Source organism: Gadus chalcogrammus, unplaced genomic scaffold (assembly GCF_026213295.1).
Source record: "Gadus chalcogrammus isolate NIFS_2021 unplaced genomic scaffold, NIFS_Gcha_1.0 GACHA069, whole genome shotgun sequence".
NCBI classification, from domain to species: Eukaryota; Metazoa; Chordata; class Actinopteri; order Gadiformes; family Gadidae; genus Gadus; species Gadus chalcogrammus.
In genome coordinates this window covers 441,047-458,035 of record NW_026613504.1, presented here as the reverse complement: position 1 = coordinate 458,035, position 16,989 = coordinate 441,047, and the positions used below count along the sequence as shown (strand labels likewise).

The 16,989-nt window shown below is 43.7% G+C and overlaps 2 protein-coding genes across 3 annotated transcripts in view; both read left to right on the top strand.

The window, feature by feature from the left end:
- Nucleotides 1-16,989, top strand: part of LOC130378185 (uncharacterized) — a 498,760-nt gene that overhangs the window by 60,270 nt on the left and 421,501 nt on the right. The window lies entirely within an intron of this gene.
- Nucleotides 848-2,282, top strand: LOC130378186 (uncharacterized). Its single transcript, XM_056585075.1, has one exon. The coding sequence runs from the start codon at nucleotides 949-951 to the stop codon at nucleotides 1,729-1,731; it is 783 nt and encodes a 260-aa protein (XP_056441050.1). The 5' UTR covers nucleotides 848-948; the 3' UTR covers nucleotides 1,732-2,282.

The following is a 16,989-nucleotide window of genomic DNA, read 5'->3' as shown; positions in this document are numbered from 1 at the left end:
TGGGGGAGTAGTCTTTGCAGAGGCATCCGTCAGCCAATCAAATCGCTTCCCGCTAACAACAACAAAGCCGGGTTCTTTCCGCTTCTTCCTGCTTGTTGTGTTACTTGTCATTGCAAGATGGATCCCGTTGTAGCAAGGATGGTGTTGGTTCAGGTTGCTGGTGCTTTGGTCCACCGACGTGGAAAGCAAGTGCATCGGCGTTGGTGGGTTCACCCCATTCTCCGGACACGCAACCAGAGAGGGGAGTATCACGCACTTGTGCAGGAGTTGCGTCTGGATGCTCTCCTTTTCCACCAATATTTTCGGATGCCTCCGGACTACTTCGACGAGTTGCTTGGCAAGGTCGGTCCTCTCATTACCGTGGCAGACACACAGTTTCGTTCTGCAATTGGCCCTGCCGAGTGACTCGCCATTTGCCTACGGTAAGGATACTTTTTTTTTTTTAATGATCACACAACTAGCATTTCCATACAGCTCATTGGTGTGCACATACTGCTAGGCTATAGAAAAGGTGCCCATTTCCATCCACGGTGTTGTTTGCATAAGATTTCCTAATTAGGGAAGACATATACCCATCTATAGCCATAGTAGTGTGCAGAGTGTTCCTGTTAAATCTCAGGTTATGTGGTAGAGCTATCTGTAAACAATCTAGTCATATTAGTTGTGGATGTCACATGGGATTATTTATGTATCAATGAAGAGTGTTGCAGATAAATGTGTTCCATCATAAAGCCTTTCTATGAACATGGTATGCAAGCAACCATGTATGAATAATAAATATAACTAAGCTGTCATGACTTATTCTTTAATGCTTTATTTTTTAGGTATCTTGCGACTGGCGATTCCTTTCACACGATTGGCTTCAGCTATCGTGTGGGCACTTCGTCAGTGTGTAGGATAGTGCGGGAGGTAGCCAGTGCCATCTGGACTGCTTTGGTGGAGGAGGAGATGTCTGTTCCCAAGAGGGCAGACTGGAGCACCATGGCCGAGCAGTTTGAGTGGCGCTGGAACTTCCCCAACTGCATCGGAGCGATTGATGGGAAGCATGTTGTGATACAAGCTCCAGGTAACTCTGGCTCCTTGTATTACAATTACAAGGGCACCTTCTCCCTGGTCCTCCTCGCCGTAGTGGACGCCGACTACCTCTTCCGGGTTGTGGATGTTGGAGGCTACGGCAGGACGAGTGACAGCGGCTCCCTCCGTAACTCCGCGTTTGGGGAAGCTCTTCGCGATGGCACCCTTGACCTCCCTCCCGCCCGCGTCATCTCCGGCGCAGAGCAGCGGGGGCCACTTCCTCACGTGTTTGTGGGGGATGAGGCGTTCCCACTCATGACCCACCTGCTGCGGCCATTCCCTGGACAACATCACACTCAGGAGAAGCGAGTGTTCAACTACCGCCTCAGCCGGGCTCGTCTGGTAGTGGAATGTGCCTTCGGGATCTTGGCATCTAGGTGGCGCATGTACCGGAGCGTGATTGGCACCAGTCCTGAGGTAGCTGAGGTGTGTGTGAGGGCCACCTGTGTGCTGCACAACTTTCTCGAGAGGAAGAAGCTGCAGGGTAGAAGACGAGGGGTGGAACCGAACATCGAGCCATCGACTGATCCTGAAGCCCTGCGTGATGCACCCAGGATGGGCTCCAACAACGCCACCAGACTGACCATCCAGATGCGGGAGGCCTACTGTGCGTTCTTCAATGAGGAGGGTGCAGTGCCATGGCAGCCAAGAGCCTAGCAACACAAAGGCTCTTCAACCAAACAGCTCTTTTAAGAGCTACCCATATCTTAAGAAAAGAAGCATATTCAAACTACACCTGCACCTTCCTATACCTGCGTATACATTGTACATTTGCTCAAGGTTAAGTTTTAAAAGTAAATGTAATAATGATTGATAATGATTTGGTTTTGTTTTTCACAGATGACCCGAGCCAGCTTTCAAGAATCCCTATTGTCTTTCTGCAAGTGTACTGAATAATTATTAATGTGCTAATATTAATATAACATAATTCCACTTCCAAATTATAATGTATTATAACTGTATTATAAAAGGAACACATCACAATCAAAGTATTTTTTTTTAATTAAGAACACACAGAACAACAGAACAACAAAACGACAGAAACACCATAATTTAACACCATAACAAACATAACCTCAGTCACTCAGTCACTGTCATTCTCCCTAACCTCCCCCTGTAGCGCCGCCATATCTGCCCTGGAAACGATCTGGTACACCTCGTACCGCACCATGGCTCTATTAGCACTTGAGAGCCTTCTCATGGCAGGGAGGAGGGACATAAAGAAAGCCTCGTCCTCAGAGGGGGGCTGCGGCTGTGGCTGCGGCTGTGGCTGTGGCTGTGGTTGCGGCTGTGAGGCAAGTGTAGCCAGCGGCTCCATGAATGCCAGCATGCCCTGTTCAAAGAAGGACATCTCAGGCCTCCGCCGCTTCCTACCCCTGCCCTCTTCTGGGGGCTGCACGGGCCACTGGCTCCTGCCCACAGGTCCACCGTCCGCTGCTGGGGCCGGGGCTGGGGCCGGGGCTGGGGCTGGGGCTGCGGCTGCTTCATCTGCTGCTAGTGACAGCGCACCTGCCTCTCCATGCTCCTCTATCACCACCATCACCGACACCGGGGATGGGTTGCGATGAGGGAGGTTGGAGGTGGTCCCTCGATTTTGCAGGAATGGAGCTAGGAAGCCCATCACCGCCATGTACCTCCACACAGGCTGCTTGTCGGCCCCTGCCCCACTCCTCTGGGCTTCCTTCTCCTTCACCCTCTCCCTCCGATATCGGTCCCTGAGGGATCTCCACCGCTTCACACATTCAGCCGCTGTAAATAAATATATGAAATAAAATTATTGATCACATTACAATCTACTTCATTCTTTTCATTATTATTTTCTGTAAAGACTTGAACATTTATGTCTATGTACTCTTTATAATCTATGTAGCAGTAGCTATGCTGTAGCTGCTATGTTACGTTTTTGGATTCTGCACTGCATACACTGTCCAACTCGAATTAATAAATACAGGGATATTGTTTCCAAAACGCATATGTATACAGAAAGTGCATGTTTAAACATGTGTCAGCAATTGCAACTATACATTCTAGGTAGCAGTTAATTATATATTTTGGAGGATGCTAATGCTGGACCATGCATGCTGTATTGCTAGCAGTCATTCAACACTGATTCATTTGAAAAGTAGTACATACATCGAAAATAAATACATATTACCTGTTTCCCCCACCTCCAATGACACATCTTACCATGCCCGATCTTTTAATGTGGTGTCCCTGTATGTGTACAGGGACTGGTCATACAAAATCGGGCGAGAGCCAACGGCGATTATCAGTTTGTCCTCCATTTTTTAAATTAACTTCTCCGCCGCTCTCCCGCTTTCTAGTATCGAGCCCGAGTCGCGTCACAGTGCTTAAATTTGCATACGCGATCTGATTGGATGACGGATCCGTCGCTGCCGAAAAAGTTGAACATTTTTCAACTTTCTGACGGTGGCGAACGCTCCAACTGAACGGACGGATCCACAATGCATTGCGCGTCCGTCCCCATGCAAAGTCAATGGGCAACTGACGGAGGCAGTGGGCACGGGGCGTTAGAAAGGAGTCAGCTGAGGTAGTTCGGGGATCTGGTAACGATGCCCACTGGGCGCCTTCCTTGGGAGGTGTTTCAGGCACGTACAGTGGGGAGGAGAACTCGGGGAAGACCCAGGACTAGGTGGAGAGATTATATCTCAACACTGGCTTGGGAACGCCTCGGGATCCCCCCGTCAGAGCTGGTCAATGTGGCCCGGGAAAGGGAAGTATGGGGCCCCCTGCTTGAGCTGCTCCCCCCGCGACCCGACCCCGGATAAGCGGACGAAGATGAGATGATGATGAGAGAGTTTAGTTTGCGTGTGTTTAAACAGAGCACACACGCGCGCCCGCATTCATTCATTCTTTTTAACACTCACTCGCGGTAAAACAATGTTTTTCACGATCAAATAGGCCTACTCATCAATCCTAAAAGTTATGGGCATGTAGGCCTACACGATGTCTGTGTCAAGAAAATATGTGTTTGCTGTACGGTGTTTGCAGATGCATTGATTTAAAAGTACAACTTATTACCGCTGCATCAGCTGTTCTTTCCCAAATAATTTACCAAGAATGTGCGGCTAGGTAGATGAGAGAAGCAAAGTGTATGCGCGAGGTGCACAAGCAATCCGTATGCATCGCATGCGCATGTATGCTTGCGCCCTTAAAATAGCATCTGAACAACGCGCCACTGACTTTAAACCAGGTATTTCCTGGTCAGTAGCGCAATGGTATTCAGAGACGGCAAAATACCGTTTGCGCCAGAACACGCCTCCTCCTTCCGCCGAACCGCCCCTTGGGGCGCATGATCAATCCCTAATTTACCGGCGAGTGGCGCTGGTGGGAAAAGAACGCTCTGCGTCAGTTGTAAACTAGCAACGACACATGCGCCAGTGACTAAGTCACTTGCACCGGATGCAAGATAGGGCCCTACATGCGTCAGTAGGCCTGTGAGAAGGTGGAACCCTCCGCCTTCTCACAGTCTTGCATTAGAGAAACTATTATTATTGGGTGTCAAGCAACTATGTTGCGAGACAACCTATTGTTTTTGTATGAATTCCTATTATTATTGGGTGTCAAGCAACTATGTTGCGAGACAACCTATTGTTATTGTACGAATTCTTATTATTGGGTGTCAAGCAACTATGTTGCGAGACAACCTATTGTTATTGTACGAATTCTTATTATTGGGTGTCAAGCAACTATGTTGCGAGACAACCTATTGTTATTGTACGAATTCTTATTATTGGGTGTCAAGCAACTATGTTGCGAGACAACCTATTGTTATTGTACGAATTCTTATTATTATTATTGGGTGTCAAGCAACTATGTTGCGAGACAACCTATTGTTATTGTACGAATTCTTATTGGGTGTCAAGCAACTATGTTGCGAGACAACCTATTGTTATTGTACGAATTCTTATTATTATTATTATTATTATTATTATTATGCTGCCATTGGAGTCAATGGCAGCCCATAGAACCGCTTGGCGAAAAGTTGTGAAATTTGGCACACTTGTTCAGGACTGCCCCATTAGCCCATTAAGCCAATCTAAGGTCGCTAGCCCAACAGCTCTAGCGCCACCAACAGGTCAAAGTTGGGCATGCATTCATGTTCATAACTTTTGACCTATTCGACCAATTTTCACAAACCAGGTATCATTGGATTCCTTGAACCAAGCCCAGTTCAACACATCCTATGACGTCATTGCGCCATGACGTATATGTCCGCCATCTTGGTTTATGTCAAAAACCTTCAAAATGCTACTTCTATCACAAATCTTGTCCAATCATCTCGAATCTTGACACACATGATCTTCTGGCCATGCTTGATAAAAAACATCGAATAGATTTGTCAAATTCAAAACCGTTTGTCCGCTAAAGCCAATCAAATTTAACCGCCAAATTGCCAAACCGGAAGTAAGCCCATATCTCAGAAGCCCTTTGACCTATCATAACCAACCTTGGTAGAGAGACCCATGACCGCATCACGGTGACACTGAATGAATTTGGTGACCCTTGACCTCTAGGTGGCGCTGTTATTAATGTCGATGTGTTTTGACTCCTCTCTCTTCACATGAGTACATTTAAAACTTATTTTCAATGTCTGGTGATACTATCAGACCTCCCCATATAGCTCATATATTACGTCTTGCAGAAATATCCGCGACAGCCAATGATATTCGAGCGCGAAGCCGGAAAACCGGAAACACGCCAATATCTCTGCAGCCCTTTGACATATCATAACCAAACTTGATACATTGACCCATAACATAATCATGGGGACACTCAAATAATTTGGTGACCATTGACCGCTAGGGGGCGCTATAATTAATGAAGACGTGTTTTAACTCCTCTCTCTTCACATGAGTACATTTCAAACTTATTTTCAATGTCTGATGATACTGTCAGACCTACTCATATAGCTTATAAATTATTTCTCATTGCAACATCAGAACTTGGCCGCCATGTTGAAATTTGTCAAAATCAGTTGTAAATTCCCACAGGCCACAAATTATGTCCAATCTTCATGAAACTCTGCATATATGATCTTCAGACCAAGCTGAACTAATGTGTTAAACAGCTTTCTCAAATTCAAAACCGTTTGGCCGTGACAGGCAATCAAACTTGACGGCGCTCATTAATGGGTAGACACTGCACTCGTGTGGCGATAAGCGGTACTTAATGTATAATGCAACAATGACTATATTTACCATTCCGCCCACTTAAAATATAAACTGCAATTCCCACTGGATCAGATGCTTCACGAACCACCTCCAGAAGGGATGCTTGTTTACATGGTGTCTCTTTTAGGGATATTGTTCCGAATACCCCTATGTATTTGTGACATTTGTTCTGTCAGGCAGACTGCATTGCGCCCTTACCTCTAGGTGGGGTCCTTTTTCCCATTTACTCATCCCACCGGCTGTCGGTATTGCCGATTTCCGAGGCGGTCGTCATGTAGCCCCCAGGCCAATTGCGTCCATCCGGCAGAATTAGCCTACCGAGTCCGATTATGCTTGACACCCACATTGCTGCTCGCAGCTATATTTATTATTATTATTATTATGCTGCCATTGGAGTCAATGGCAGCCCATAGAACCGCTTGGCGAAAAGTTGTGAAATTTGGCACACTTGTTCAGGACTGCCCCATTAGCCCATTAAGCCAATCTAAGGTCGCTAGCCCAACAGCTCTAGCGCCACCAACAGGTCAAAGTTGGGCATGCATTCATGTTCATAACTTTTGACCTATTCGACCAATTTTCACAAACCAGGTATCATTGGATTCCTTGAACCAAGCCCAGTTCAACACACCCTATGACGTCATTGTGCCATGACGTATATTTCCGCCATCTTGGTTTATGTCAAAAACCATCAAAATGCTACTTCTATCACAAATCTTGTCCAATCATCTCGAATCTTGGCACACATGATCTTCTGGCCATGCTTGATAAAAAACATTGAATAGATTTGTCAAATTCAAAACTCTTTGCCCGCTTAAGCCAATCAAATTTGGCGGCGAAGCCGCTAAACAGGAAGTGAGCCGATTTCTCAGCATCCCTTAGAAATATCATAACCAGACTTGGTATATAGACCCATGGCCTCATAAAGGTGACACTGATTGAATGTGGTGACCTTTGACCTCTAGGTGGCGCTGTTATTAATGTCGAAGTGTTTTGACTCCTCTCTCTTCACATGAGTACATTTCAAACTTATTTTCAATGTCTGGTGATACTAACAGACCTCCCCGTGTGGCTAGCATATTATTTATTGCAGAAATATCCGTGACAGCCAATGATATTCGACCGCGAAGCCACCAAACCGGAAACACGCCAATATCTCAGCATCCCTTTGACATATCATAACCAAACTTGTTACATAGACCCATAACATCATCATGGGAACACTCAATGAATTTGGTGACCATTGACCTCTAGGGGGCGCTATAATTAATGAAGACGTGTTTTAACTCCTCTCTCTTCACATACAAATAAATAATAATAAAATAATAATAATAATAAAAATACATTTCAAACTTATTTTCAATGTTTAATGATACTGTCAGACCTCCCCATATATCTTGTAAATTATTTTGTTGATATTGTTCCGAATACCCCTATGTATTTGTGACATTTGTTCTGTCAGGCAGACTGCATTGCGCCCTTACCTCTAGGTGGGGTCCTTTTCCCATTTACTCATCCCACCGGCTGTCGGTATTGCCGATTTCCGAGGCGGTCGTCATGGAGCCCCCTGGCCGATTGCGTCCATCCGGCAGAATAAGCCTACCGAGTCCGATTATGCTTGACACCCACATTGCTGCTCGCAGCTATATTTGGGTGTCAAGCAACTATGTTGCGAGACAACCTATTGTTATTGTACGAATTCTTATTATTGGGTGTCAAGCAACTATGTTGCGAGACAACCTATTGTTATTGTACGAATTCTTATTATTATTATTATTATTATTATTATTATGCTGCCATTGGAGTCAATGGCAGCCCATAGAACCGCTTGGCGAAAAGTTGTGAAATTTGGCACACTTGTTCAGGACTGCCCCATTAGCCCATTAAGCCAATCTAAGGTCGCTAGCCCAACAGCTCTAGCGCCACCAACAGGTCAAAGTTGGGCATGCATTCATGTTCATAACTTTTGACCTATTCGACCAATTTTCACAAACCAGGTATCATTGGATTCCTTGAACCAAGCCCAGTTCAACACATCCTATGACGTCATTGCGCCATGACGTATATGTCCGCCATCTTGGTTTATGTCAAAAACCTTCAAAATGCTACTCCTATCACAAATCTTGTCCAATCATCTTGAAACTTGGCACACATGATCTTCTGGCCATCCTTGATGAAAAACATCGAATAGATTTGTCAAATTCAAAACCGTTTGCCCGCTAAAGCCAATCAAATTTGGCGGCGAAGCCGCCAAACAGGAAGTGAGCCGATTTCTCAGCATCCCTTTGACATATCATAACCAGACTTGGTATATAGACCCATGGCCTCATAAAGGTGACACTGATTTAATTTGGTGACCTTTGACCTGTAGGGGGCGCTGTTATTAATGTCCATGTGTTTTGACCTCTTTCTCTTCACATGAGTACATTTACAACTTATTTTCAATGTCTGGTGATACTATCAGACCTCCCCGTATAGCTAGTATATTATAACTTGCACAAATATCCGCGACAGCCAATGATATTCAACCGCGAAGCCGCCAAACTGGAAAAACGCCAATATCTCAGTATCCCTTGGACAAATCATAACCAAACTTGATACATAGACCCATAACATCATTATGGGGACACTCAATGAATTTGGTGACCATTGACCTCTAGGGGGCGCTATAATTAATGAAGACGTGTTTTAACTCCTCTCTCTTCACATGAGTACATTTCAAACTTATTATCAATGTTTAATGATACTGTCAGACCTCCCCATATATCTTGTAAATTATTTTGTTGATATTGTTCCGAATACCCCTATGTATTTGTGACATTTGTTCTGTCAGGCAGACTGCATTGCCCCCTTACCTCTAGGTGGGGTCCTTTTCCCATTTACTCATCCCACCGGCTGTCGGTATTGCCGATTTCCGAGGCGGTCGTCATGTAGCCCTCTGGCCGATTGCGTCCATCCGGCAGAATAAGCCTACCGAGTCCGATTATGCTTGACACCCACATTGCTGCTCGCAGCTATATTTGGGTGTCAAGCAACTATGTTGCGAGACAACCTATTGTTATTGTACGAATTCTTATTATTATTGGGTGTCAAGCAACTATGTTGCGAGACAACCTATTGTTATTGTACGAATTCTTATTATTATTATTATTATTATTATTATTATGCTGTCATTGGAGTCAATGGCAGCCCATAGAACCGCTTGGCGAAAAGTTGTGAAATTTGGCACACTTGTTCAGGACTGCCCCATTAGCCCATTAAGCCAATCTAAGGTCGCTAGCCCAACAGCTCTAGCGCCACCAACAGGTCAAAGTTGGGCATGCATTCATGTTCATAACTTTTGACCTATTCGACCAATTTTCACAAACCAGGTATCATTGGATTCCTTGAACCAAGCCCAGTTCAACACATCCTATGACGTCATTGCGCCATGACGTATATGTCCGCCATCTTGGTTTATGTCAAAAACCTTCAAAATGCTACTCCTATCACAAATCTTATCCAATCATCTCGAAACTTGGCACACATGATCTTCTGGCCATCCTTGATGAAAAACATCGAATAGATTTGTCAAATTCAAAACCGTTTGCCCGCTAAAGCCAATCAAATTTGGCGGCGAAGCCGCCAAACAGGAAGTGAGCCGTTTTCTCAGCATCCCTTTGACATATCATAACCAGACTTGGTATATAGACCCATGGCCTCATAAAGGTGACACTGATTTAATTTGGTGACCTTTGACCTGTAGGGGGCGCTGTTATTAATGTCCATGTGTTTTGACCTCTTTCTCTTCACATGAGTACATTTACAACTTATTTTCAATGTCTGGTGATACTATCAGACCTCCCCGTATAGCTAGTATATTATAACTTGCACAAATATCCGCGACAGCCAATGATATTCAACCGCGAAGCCGCCAAACTGGAAAAACGCCAATATCTCAGTATCCCTTGGACAAATCATAACCAAACTTGATACATAGACCCATAACATCATTATGGGGACACTCAATGAATTTGGTGACCATTGACCTCTAGGGGGCGCTATAATTAATGAAGACGTGTTTTAACTCCTCTCTCTTCACATGAGTACATTTCAAACTTATTATCAATGTTTAATGATACTGTCAGACCTCCCCATATATCTTGTAAATTATTTTGTTGATATTGTTCCGAATACCCCTATGTATTTGTGACATTTGTTCTGTTAGGCAGACTGCATTGCCCCCTTACCTCTAGGTGGGGTCCTTTTCCCATTTACTCATCCCACCGGCTGTCGGTATTGCCGATTTCCGAGGCGGTCGTCATGTAGCCCCCTGGCCGATTGCGTCCATCCGGCAGAATAAGCCTACCGAGTCCGATTATGCTTGACACCCACATTGCTGCTCGCAGCTATATTTATTATTATTATTATTATGCTGCCATTGGAGTCAATGGCAGCCCATAGAACCGCTTGGCGAAAAGTTGTGAAATTTGGCACACTTGTTCAGGACTGCCCCATTAGCCCATTAAGCCAATCTAAGGTTGCTAGCCCAACAGCTCTAGCGCCACCAACAGGTCAAAGTTGGGCATGCATTCATGTTCATAACTTTTGACCTATTCGACCAATTTTCACAAACCAGGTATCATTGGATTCCTTGAACCAAGCCCAGTTCAACACATCCTATGACGTCATTGCGCCATGACGTATATGTCCGCCATCTTGGTTTATGTCAAAAACCTTCAAAATGCTACTCCTATCACAAATCTTGTCCAATCATCTCGAAACTTGGCACACATGATCTTCTGGCCATCCTTGATGAAAAACATCGAATAGATTTGTCAAATTCAAAACCGTTTGCCCGCTAAAGCCAATCGAATTTGGCGGCGAAGCCGCCAAACAGGAAGTGAGCCGATTTCTCAGCATCCCTTTGACATATCATAACCAGACTTGGTATATAGACCATGGCCTCATAAAGGTGACACTGATTTAATTTGGTGACCTTTGACCTGTAGGGGGCGCTGTTATTAATGTCCATGTGTTTTGACCTCTTTCTCTTCACATGAGTACATTTAGAACTTATTTTCAATGTCTGGTGATACTATCAGACCTCCCCGTATAGCTAGTATATTATAACTTGCACAAATATCCGCGACAGCCAATGATATTCAACCGCGAAGCCGCCAAACTGGAAAAACGCCAATATCTCAGTATCCCTTGGACAAATCATAACCAAACTTGATACATAGACCCATAACATCATTATGGGGACACTCAATGAATTTGGTGACCATTGACCTCTAGGGGGCGCTATAATTAATGAAGACGTGTTTTAACTCCTCTCTCTTCACATGAGTACATTTCAAACTTATTATCAATGTTTAATGATACTGTCAGACCTCCCCATATATCTTGTAAATTATTTTGTTGATATTGTTCCGAATACCCCTATGTATTTGTGACATTTGTTCTGTCAGGCAGACTGCATTGCGCCCTTACCTCTAGGTGGGGTCCTTTTTCCCATTTACTCATCCCACCGGCTGTCGGCATTGCCGATTTCCGAGGCGGTCGTCATGTAGCCCCCTGGCCAAATGCGTCCATCCGGCAGAATTAGCCTACCGAGTCCGATTATGCTTGACACCCACATTGCTGCTCGCAGCTATATTTATTATTATTATTATTATTATGCTGCCATTGGAGTCAATGGCAGCCCATAGAACCGCTTGGCGAAAAGTTGTGAAATTTGGCACACTTGTTCAGGACTGCCCCATTAGCCCATTAAGCCAATCTAAGGTCGCTAGCCCAACAGCTCTAGCGCCACCAACAGGTCAAAGTTGGGCATGCATTCATGTTCATAACTTTTGACCTATTCGACCAATTTTCACAAACCAGGTATCATTGGATTCCTTGAACCAAGCCCAGTTCAACAAACCCTATGACGTCATTGCGCCATGACGTATATGTCCGCCATCTTGGTTTATGTCAAAAACCTTCAAAATGCTACTCCTATCACAAATCTTGTCCAATCATCTCGAAACTTGGCACACATGATCTTCTGGCCATCCTTGATGAAAAACATCGAATAGATTTGTCAAATTCTAAACCGTTTGCCCGCTAAAGCCAATCAAATTTGGCGGCGAAGCCGCCAAACAGGAAGTGAGCCGATTTCTCAGCATCCCTTTGACATATCATAACCAGACTTGGTATATAGACCCATGGCCTCATAAAGGTGACACTGATTTAATTTGGTGACCTTTGACCTGTAGGGGGCGCTGTTATTAATGTCCATGTGTTTTGACCTCTTTCCCTTCACATGAGTACATTTACAACTTATTTTCAATGTCTGGTGATACTATCAGACCTCCCCGTATAGCTAGTATATTATAACTTGCACAAATATCCGCGACAGCCAATGATATTCAACCGCGAAGCCGCCAAACTGGAAAAACGCCAATATCTCAGTATCCCTTGGACAAATCATAACCAAACTTGATACCTAGACCCATAACATCATTATGGGGACACTCAATGAATTTGGTGACCATTGACCTCTAGGGGGCGCTATAATTAATGAAGACGTGTTTTAACTCCTCTCTCTTCACATGAGTACATTTCAAACTTATTATCAATGTTTAATGATACTGTCAGACCTCCCCATATATCTTGTAAATTATTTTGTTGATATTGTTCCGAATACCCCTATGTATTTGTGACATTTGTTCTGTCAGGCAGACTGCATTGCCCCCTTACCTCTAGGTGGGGTCCTTTTCCCATTTACTCATCCCACCGGCTGTCGGTATTGCCGATTTCCGAGGCGGTCGTCATGTAGCCCCCTGGCCGATTGCGTCCATCCGGCAGAATAAGCCTACCGAGTCCGATTATGCTTGACACCCACATTGCTGCTCGCAGCTATATTTGGGTGTCAAGCAACTATGTTGCGAGACAACCTATTGTTATTGTACGAATTCTTATTATTATTATTATTATTATGCTGCCATTGGAGTCAATGGCAGCCCATAGAACCGCTTGGCGAAAAGTTGTGAAATTTGGCACACTTGTTCAGGACTGCCCCATTAGCCCATTAAGCCAATCTAAGGTCGCTAGCCCAACAGCTCTAGCGCCACCAACAGGTCAAAGTTGGGCATGCATTCATGTTCATAACTTTTGACCTATTCGACCAATTTTCACAAACCAGGTATCATTGGATTCCTTGAACCAAGCCCAGTTCAACAAACCCTATGACGTCATTGCGCCATGACGTATATGTCCGCCATCTTGGTTTATGTCAAAAACCTTCAAAATGCTACTCCTATCACAAATCTTGTCCAATCATCTCGAAACTTGGCACACATGATCTTCTGGCCATCCTTGATACAAAACATCTAATAGATTTGTCAAATTCAAAACCGTTTGCCCGCTACAGCCAATCAAATTTGGCAAAGTAGCCGCCAAACCGGATGTAAGCCCATATCTCAGCAGCCCTTTGACGTATCATAACCAACCTTAGTACATAGACCCATGGCCCCATAAAGTTTACACTGAATGAATTTGGTGATATTTGAACTCTAGGGGGCGCTGTTATTAATGTCGATGTGTTTTGACTCCTCTCTCTTCACATGAGTACATTTAGAACTTATTTTCAATGTCTAGTGATACTATTAGACCTTCCCGTATAGCTAGTATATTATTTTTGCAGAAATATCCGCGGCAGCAAATGATATTCGACCGTGAAGCCGCCAAACCGGAAACACGCCAATATCTCAGCAGCCCTTTGACATATCATAACCAAACTTGATACATAGACCCATAACGGTCTAACGGCCCTCTAAATTAAATGTATTATTATTATTATTATAACATCATCAGGGGGACACGCAATGCATTTGGTGACCATTGACCTATAGGGGGCGCTATAATTAATGAAGACGTGTTTTAACTTCTCTCTCTTCACATGAGTACATTTCAAACTTATTTTTAATGTCTGAGGATACTGCCAGACCTCCTTATGTAGCTTATGAATTATTTCTCATTGCATCAGAACTTGGCCGCCATGTTGAAAGTTGTCAAAATCAGTTGAACATTTCCACAGGCCACAAATTATGTCTGTGTTGTCTCTCCTGGCACTCATTTAATATTCTTACATTGATTTCTTAAATATGCATATGTAAAAACGGATGTGAATAATTACTTTACAGTTAAAATAAGCCAATGTATAAATTCATATTATTTTGCCGTTTTAGGTTTGTGATTATGTCACCTCCGGTTTAGTCACTTCCTGTGACGTCATTTCCTGTTAAAAATCTTACCTCTGTAGAAGGAATGGCAGACATGTGCATCTTCTGATTGTAATCCGCTAGCATCCACATGAAAGCATCTAAGAGGCAATGCCGTAAGTTTGTTTAATCAATGCAAGACATGTTTAAGATAATATATTAGAGTGGATTTAGTTAAAAATAATGTTTGATGTGTTGTTAAAAACGTTTTGGTTAGCAATTGTGTACAAACTAAAATCAATGCAATTGGCATCAGAATGTCTTCATGCAGTGTTAGACAGTTTATATTATTATTTACAACTATGTACAACATGCTGTTTAGTCAAATGAACATTCAGTATTTTTGTATTCTTTTATTTGCAGTTTTCACCGTCTGTTAATGAGGAATTGTGACAGTAAATGGTCAACCTTACTACGACTCTGTCTTCATTGGCTACGGTTTAACTCTGTGTTAAGTCAGGGTTACAACACACTGCACGAGAACACTACAATGTCCAATCTTCATAGAACTTGGCATATATGATCTTCCGACCAAGCTGAACAAATGCATTAAACCGCTTTCTCAAATTCAAAACCGTTTGGCCGTGACAGCCAATCAAACTTGACGACGCTCATTAATGGGTACACACTGCACTCGTGTGGCGACAAGCGGTACTTAATGTATACTACAACAATGACTATATTTACCATTACGCCGATTTACAATATAAACTTCAATTCCCGATGGATTAGATGCTTCACGAACCACCTCCAGAACGGGTGCTTGTTTACATTGTGTCTCTTTTAGGAATATTGTTCCGAATACCCATATGTATTTGTGACATTTGTTCTGTCAGGCAGACTGTATTGCGCCCTTACCTCTAGGTGGGGTCCTTTTCCCATTTCCTCATCCCACCGGCTGTTGGTATTGCCGATTTCCGAGACGGTCGTCATGTAGCCCCCTGGCCGATTACGTCCATCCGGCAGAATTAGCCTACCGAGTCCCACTATGCTTGACACCCACATTGCTGCTCGCAGCTATATTTATTATTATTATTATGCTGCCATTGGAGTCAATGGTAGCCCATAGAACCGCTTGGCGAAAAGTTGTGAAATTTGGCACACTGGTTCAGGACAGCCCCATTAGCCCATTAAGCCAATCTCAGGTCGCTAGCCCTACAGCTCTAGCGCCACCAACAGGTCAAAGTTGGGCATGCATTCATGTTCATAACTTTCGACCTATTCGACCAATATTCACAAACCAGGTATCATTGGATTCCTTGAACCAAGCCCAGTTCAACAAACCCTATGACGTCATTGTGCCATGACGTATATTTCCGCCATCTTGGTTTATGTCAAAAACCTTCAAAATGCTACTTCTATCACAAATCTTGTCCAATCATCTCGAATCTTGACACACATGATCTTCTGGCCATGCTTGATAAAAAACATCGAATAGATTTGTCAAATTCAAAACCGTTTGTCCGCTAAAGCCAATCAAATTTAACCGCCAAGTTGCCAAACCGGAAGTAAGCCCATATCTCAGAAGCCCTTTGACCTATCATAACCAACCTTGGTAAAGAGACCCATGACCGCATCACGGTGACACTGAATGAATTTGGTGACCCTTGACCTCTAGGTGGCGCTGTTATTAATGTCGATGTGTTTTGACTCCTCTCTCTTCACATGAGTACATTTAAAACTTATTTTCAATGTCTGGTGATACTATCAGACCTCCCCATATAGCTCATATATTACGTCTTGCAGAAATATCCGCGACAGCCAATGATATTCGAGCGCGAAGCCGGAAAACCGGAAACATGCCAATATCTCTGCAGCCCTTTGACATATCATAACCAAACTTGATACATTGACCCATAACATAATCATGGGGACACTCAAAGAATTTGGTGACCATTTACCGCTAGGGGGCGCTATAATTAATGAAGACGTGTTTTAACTCCTCTCTCTTCACATGAGTACATTTCAAACTTATTTTCAATGTCTGATGATACTGTCAGACCTACTCATATAGCATATAAATTATTTCTCATTGCAACATCAGAACTTGGCCGCCATGTTGAAAGTTGTCAAAATCAGTTGTAAATTCCCACAGGCCACAAATTATGTCCAATCTTCATGAAACTCTGCATATATGATCTTCAGACCAAGCTGAACTAATGTGTTAAACAGCTTTCTCAAATTCAAAACCGTTTGGCCGTGACAGGCAATCAAACTTGACGGCGCTCATTAATGGGTAGACACTGCACTCGTGTGGCGATAAGCGGTACTTAATGTATAATGCAACAATGACTATATTTACCATTCCGCCCACTTAAAATATAAACTGCAATTCCCACTGGATCAGGTGCTTCACGAACCACCTCCAGAAGGGATGCTTGTTTACATGGTGTCTCTTTTAGGGATATTGTTCCGAATACCCCTATGTATTTGTGACATTTGTTCTGTCAGGCAGACTGCATTGCGCCCTTACC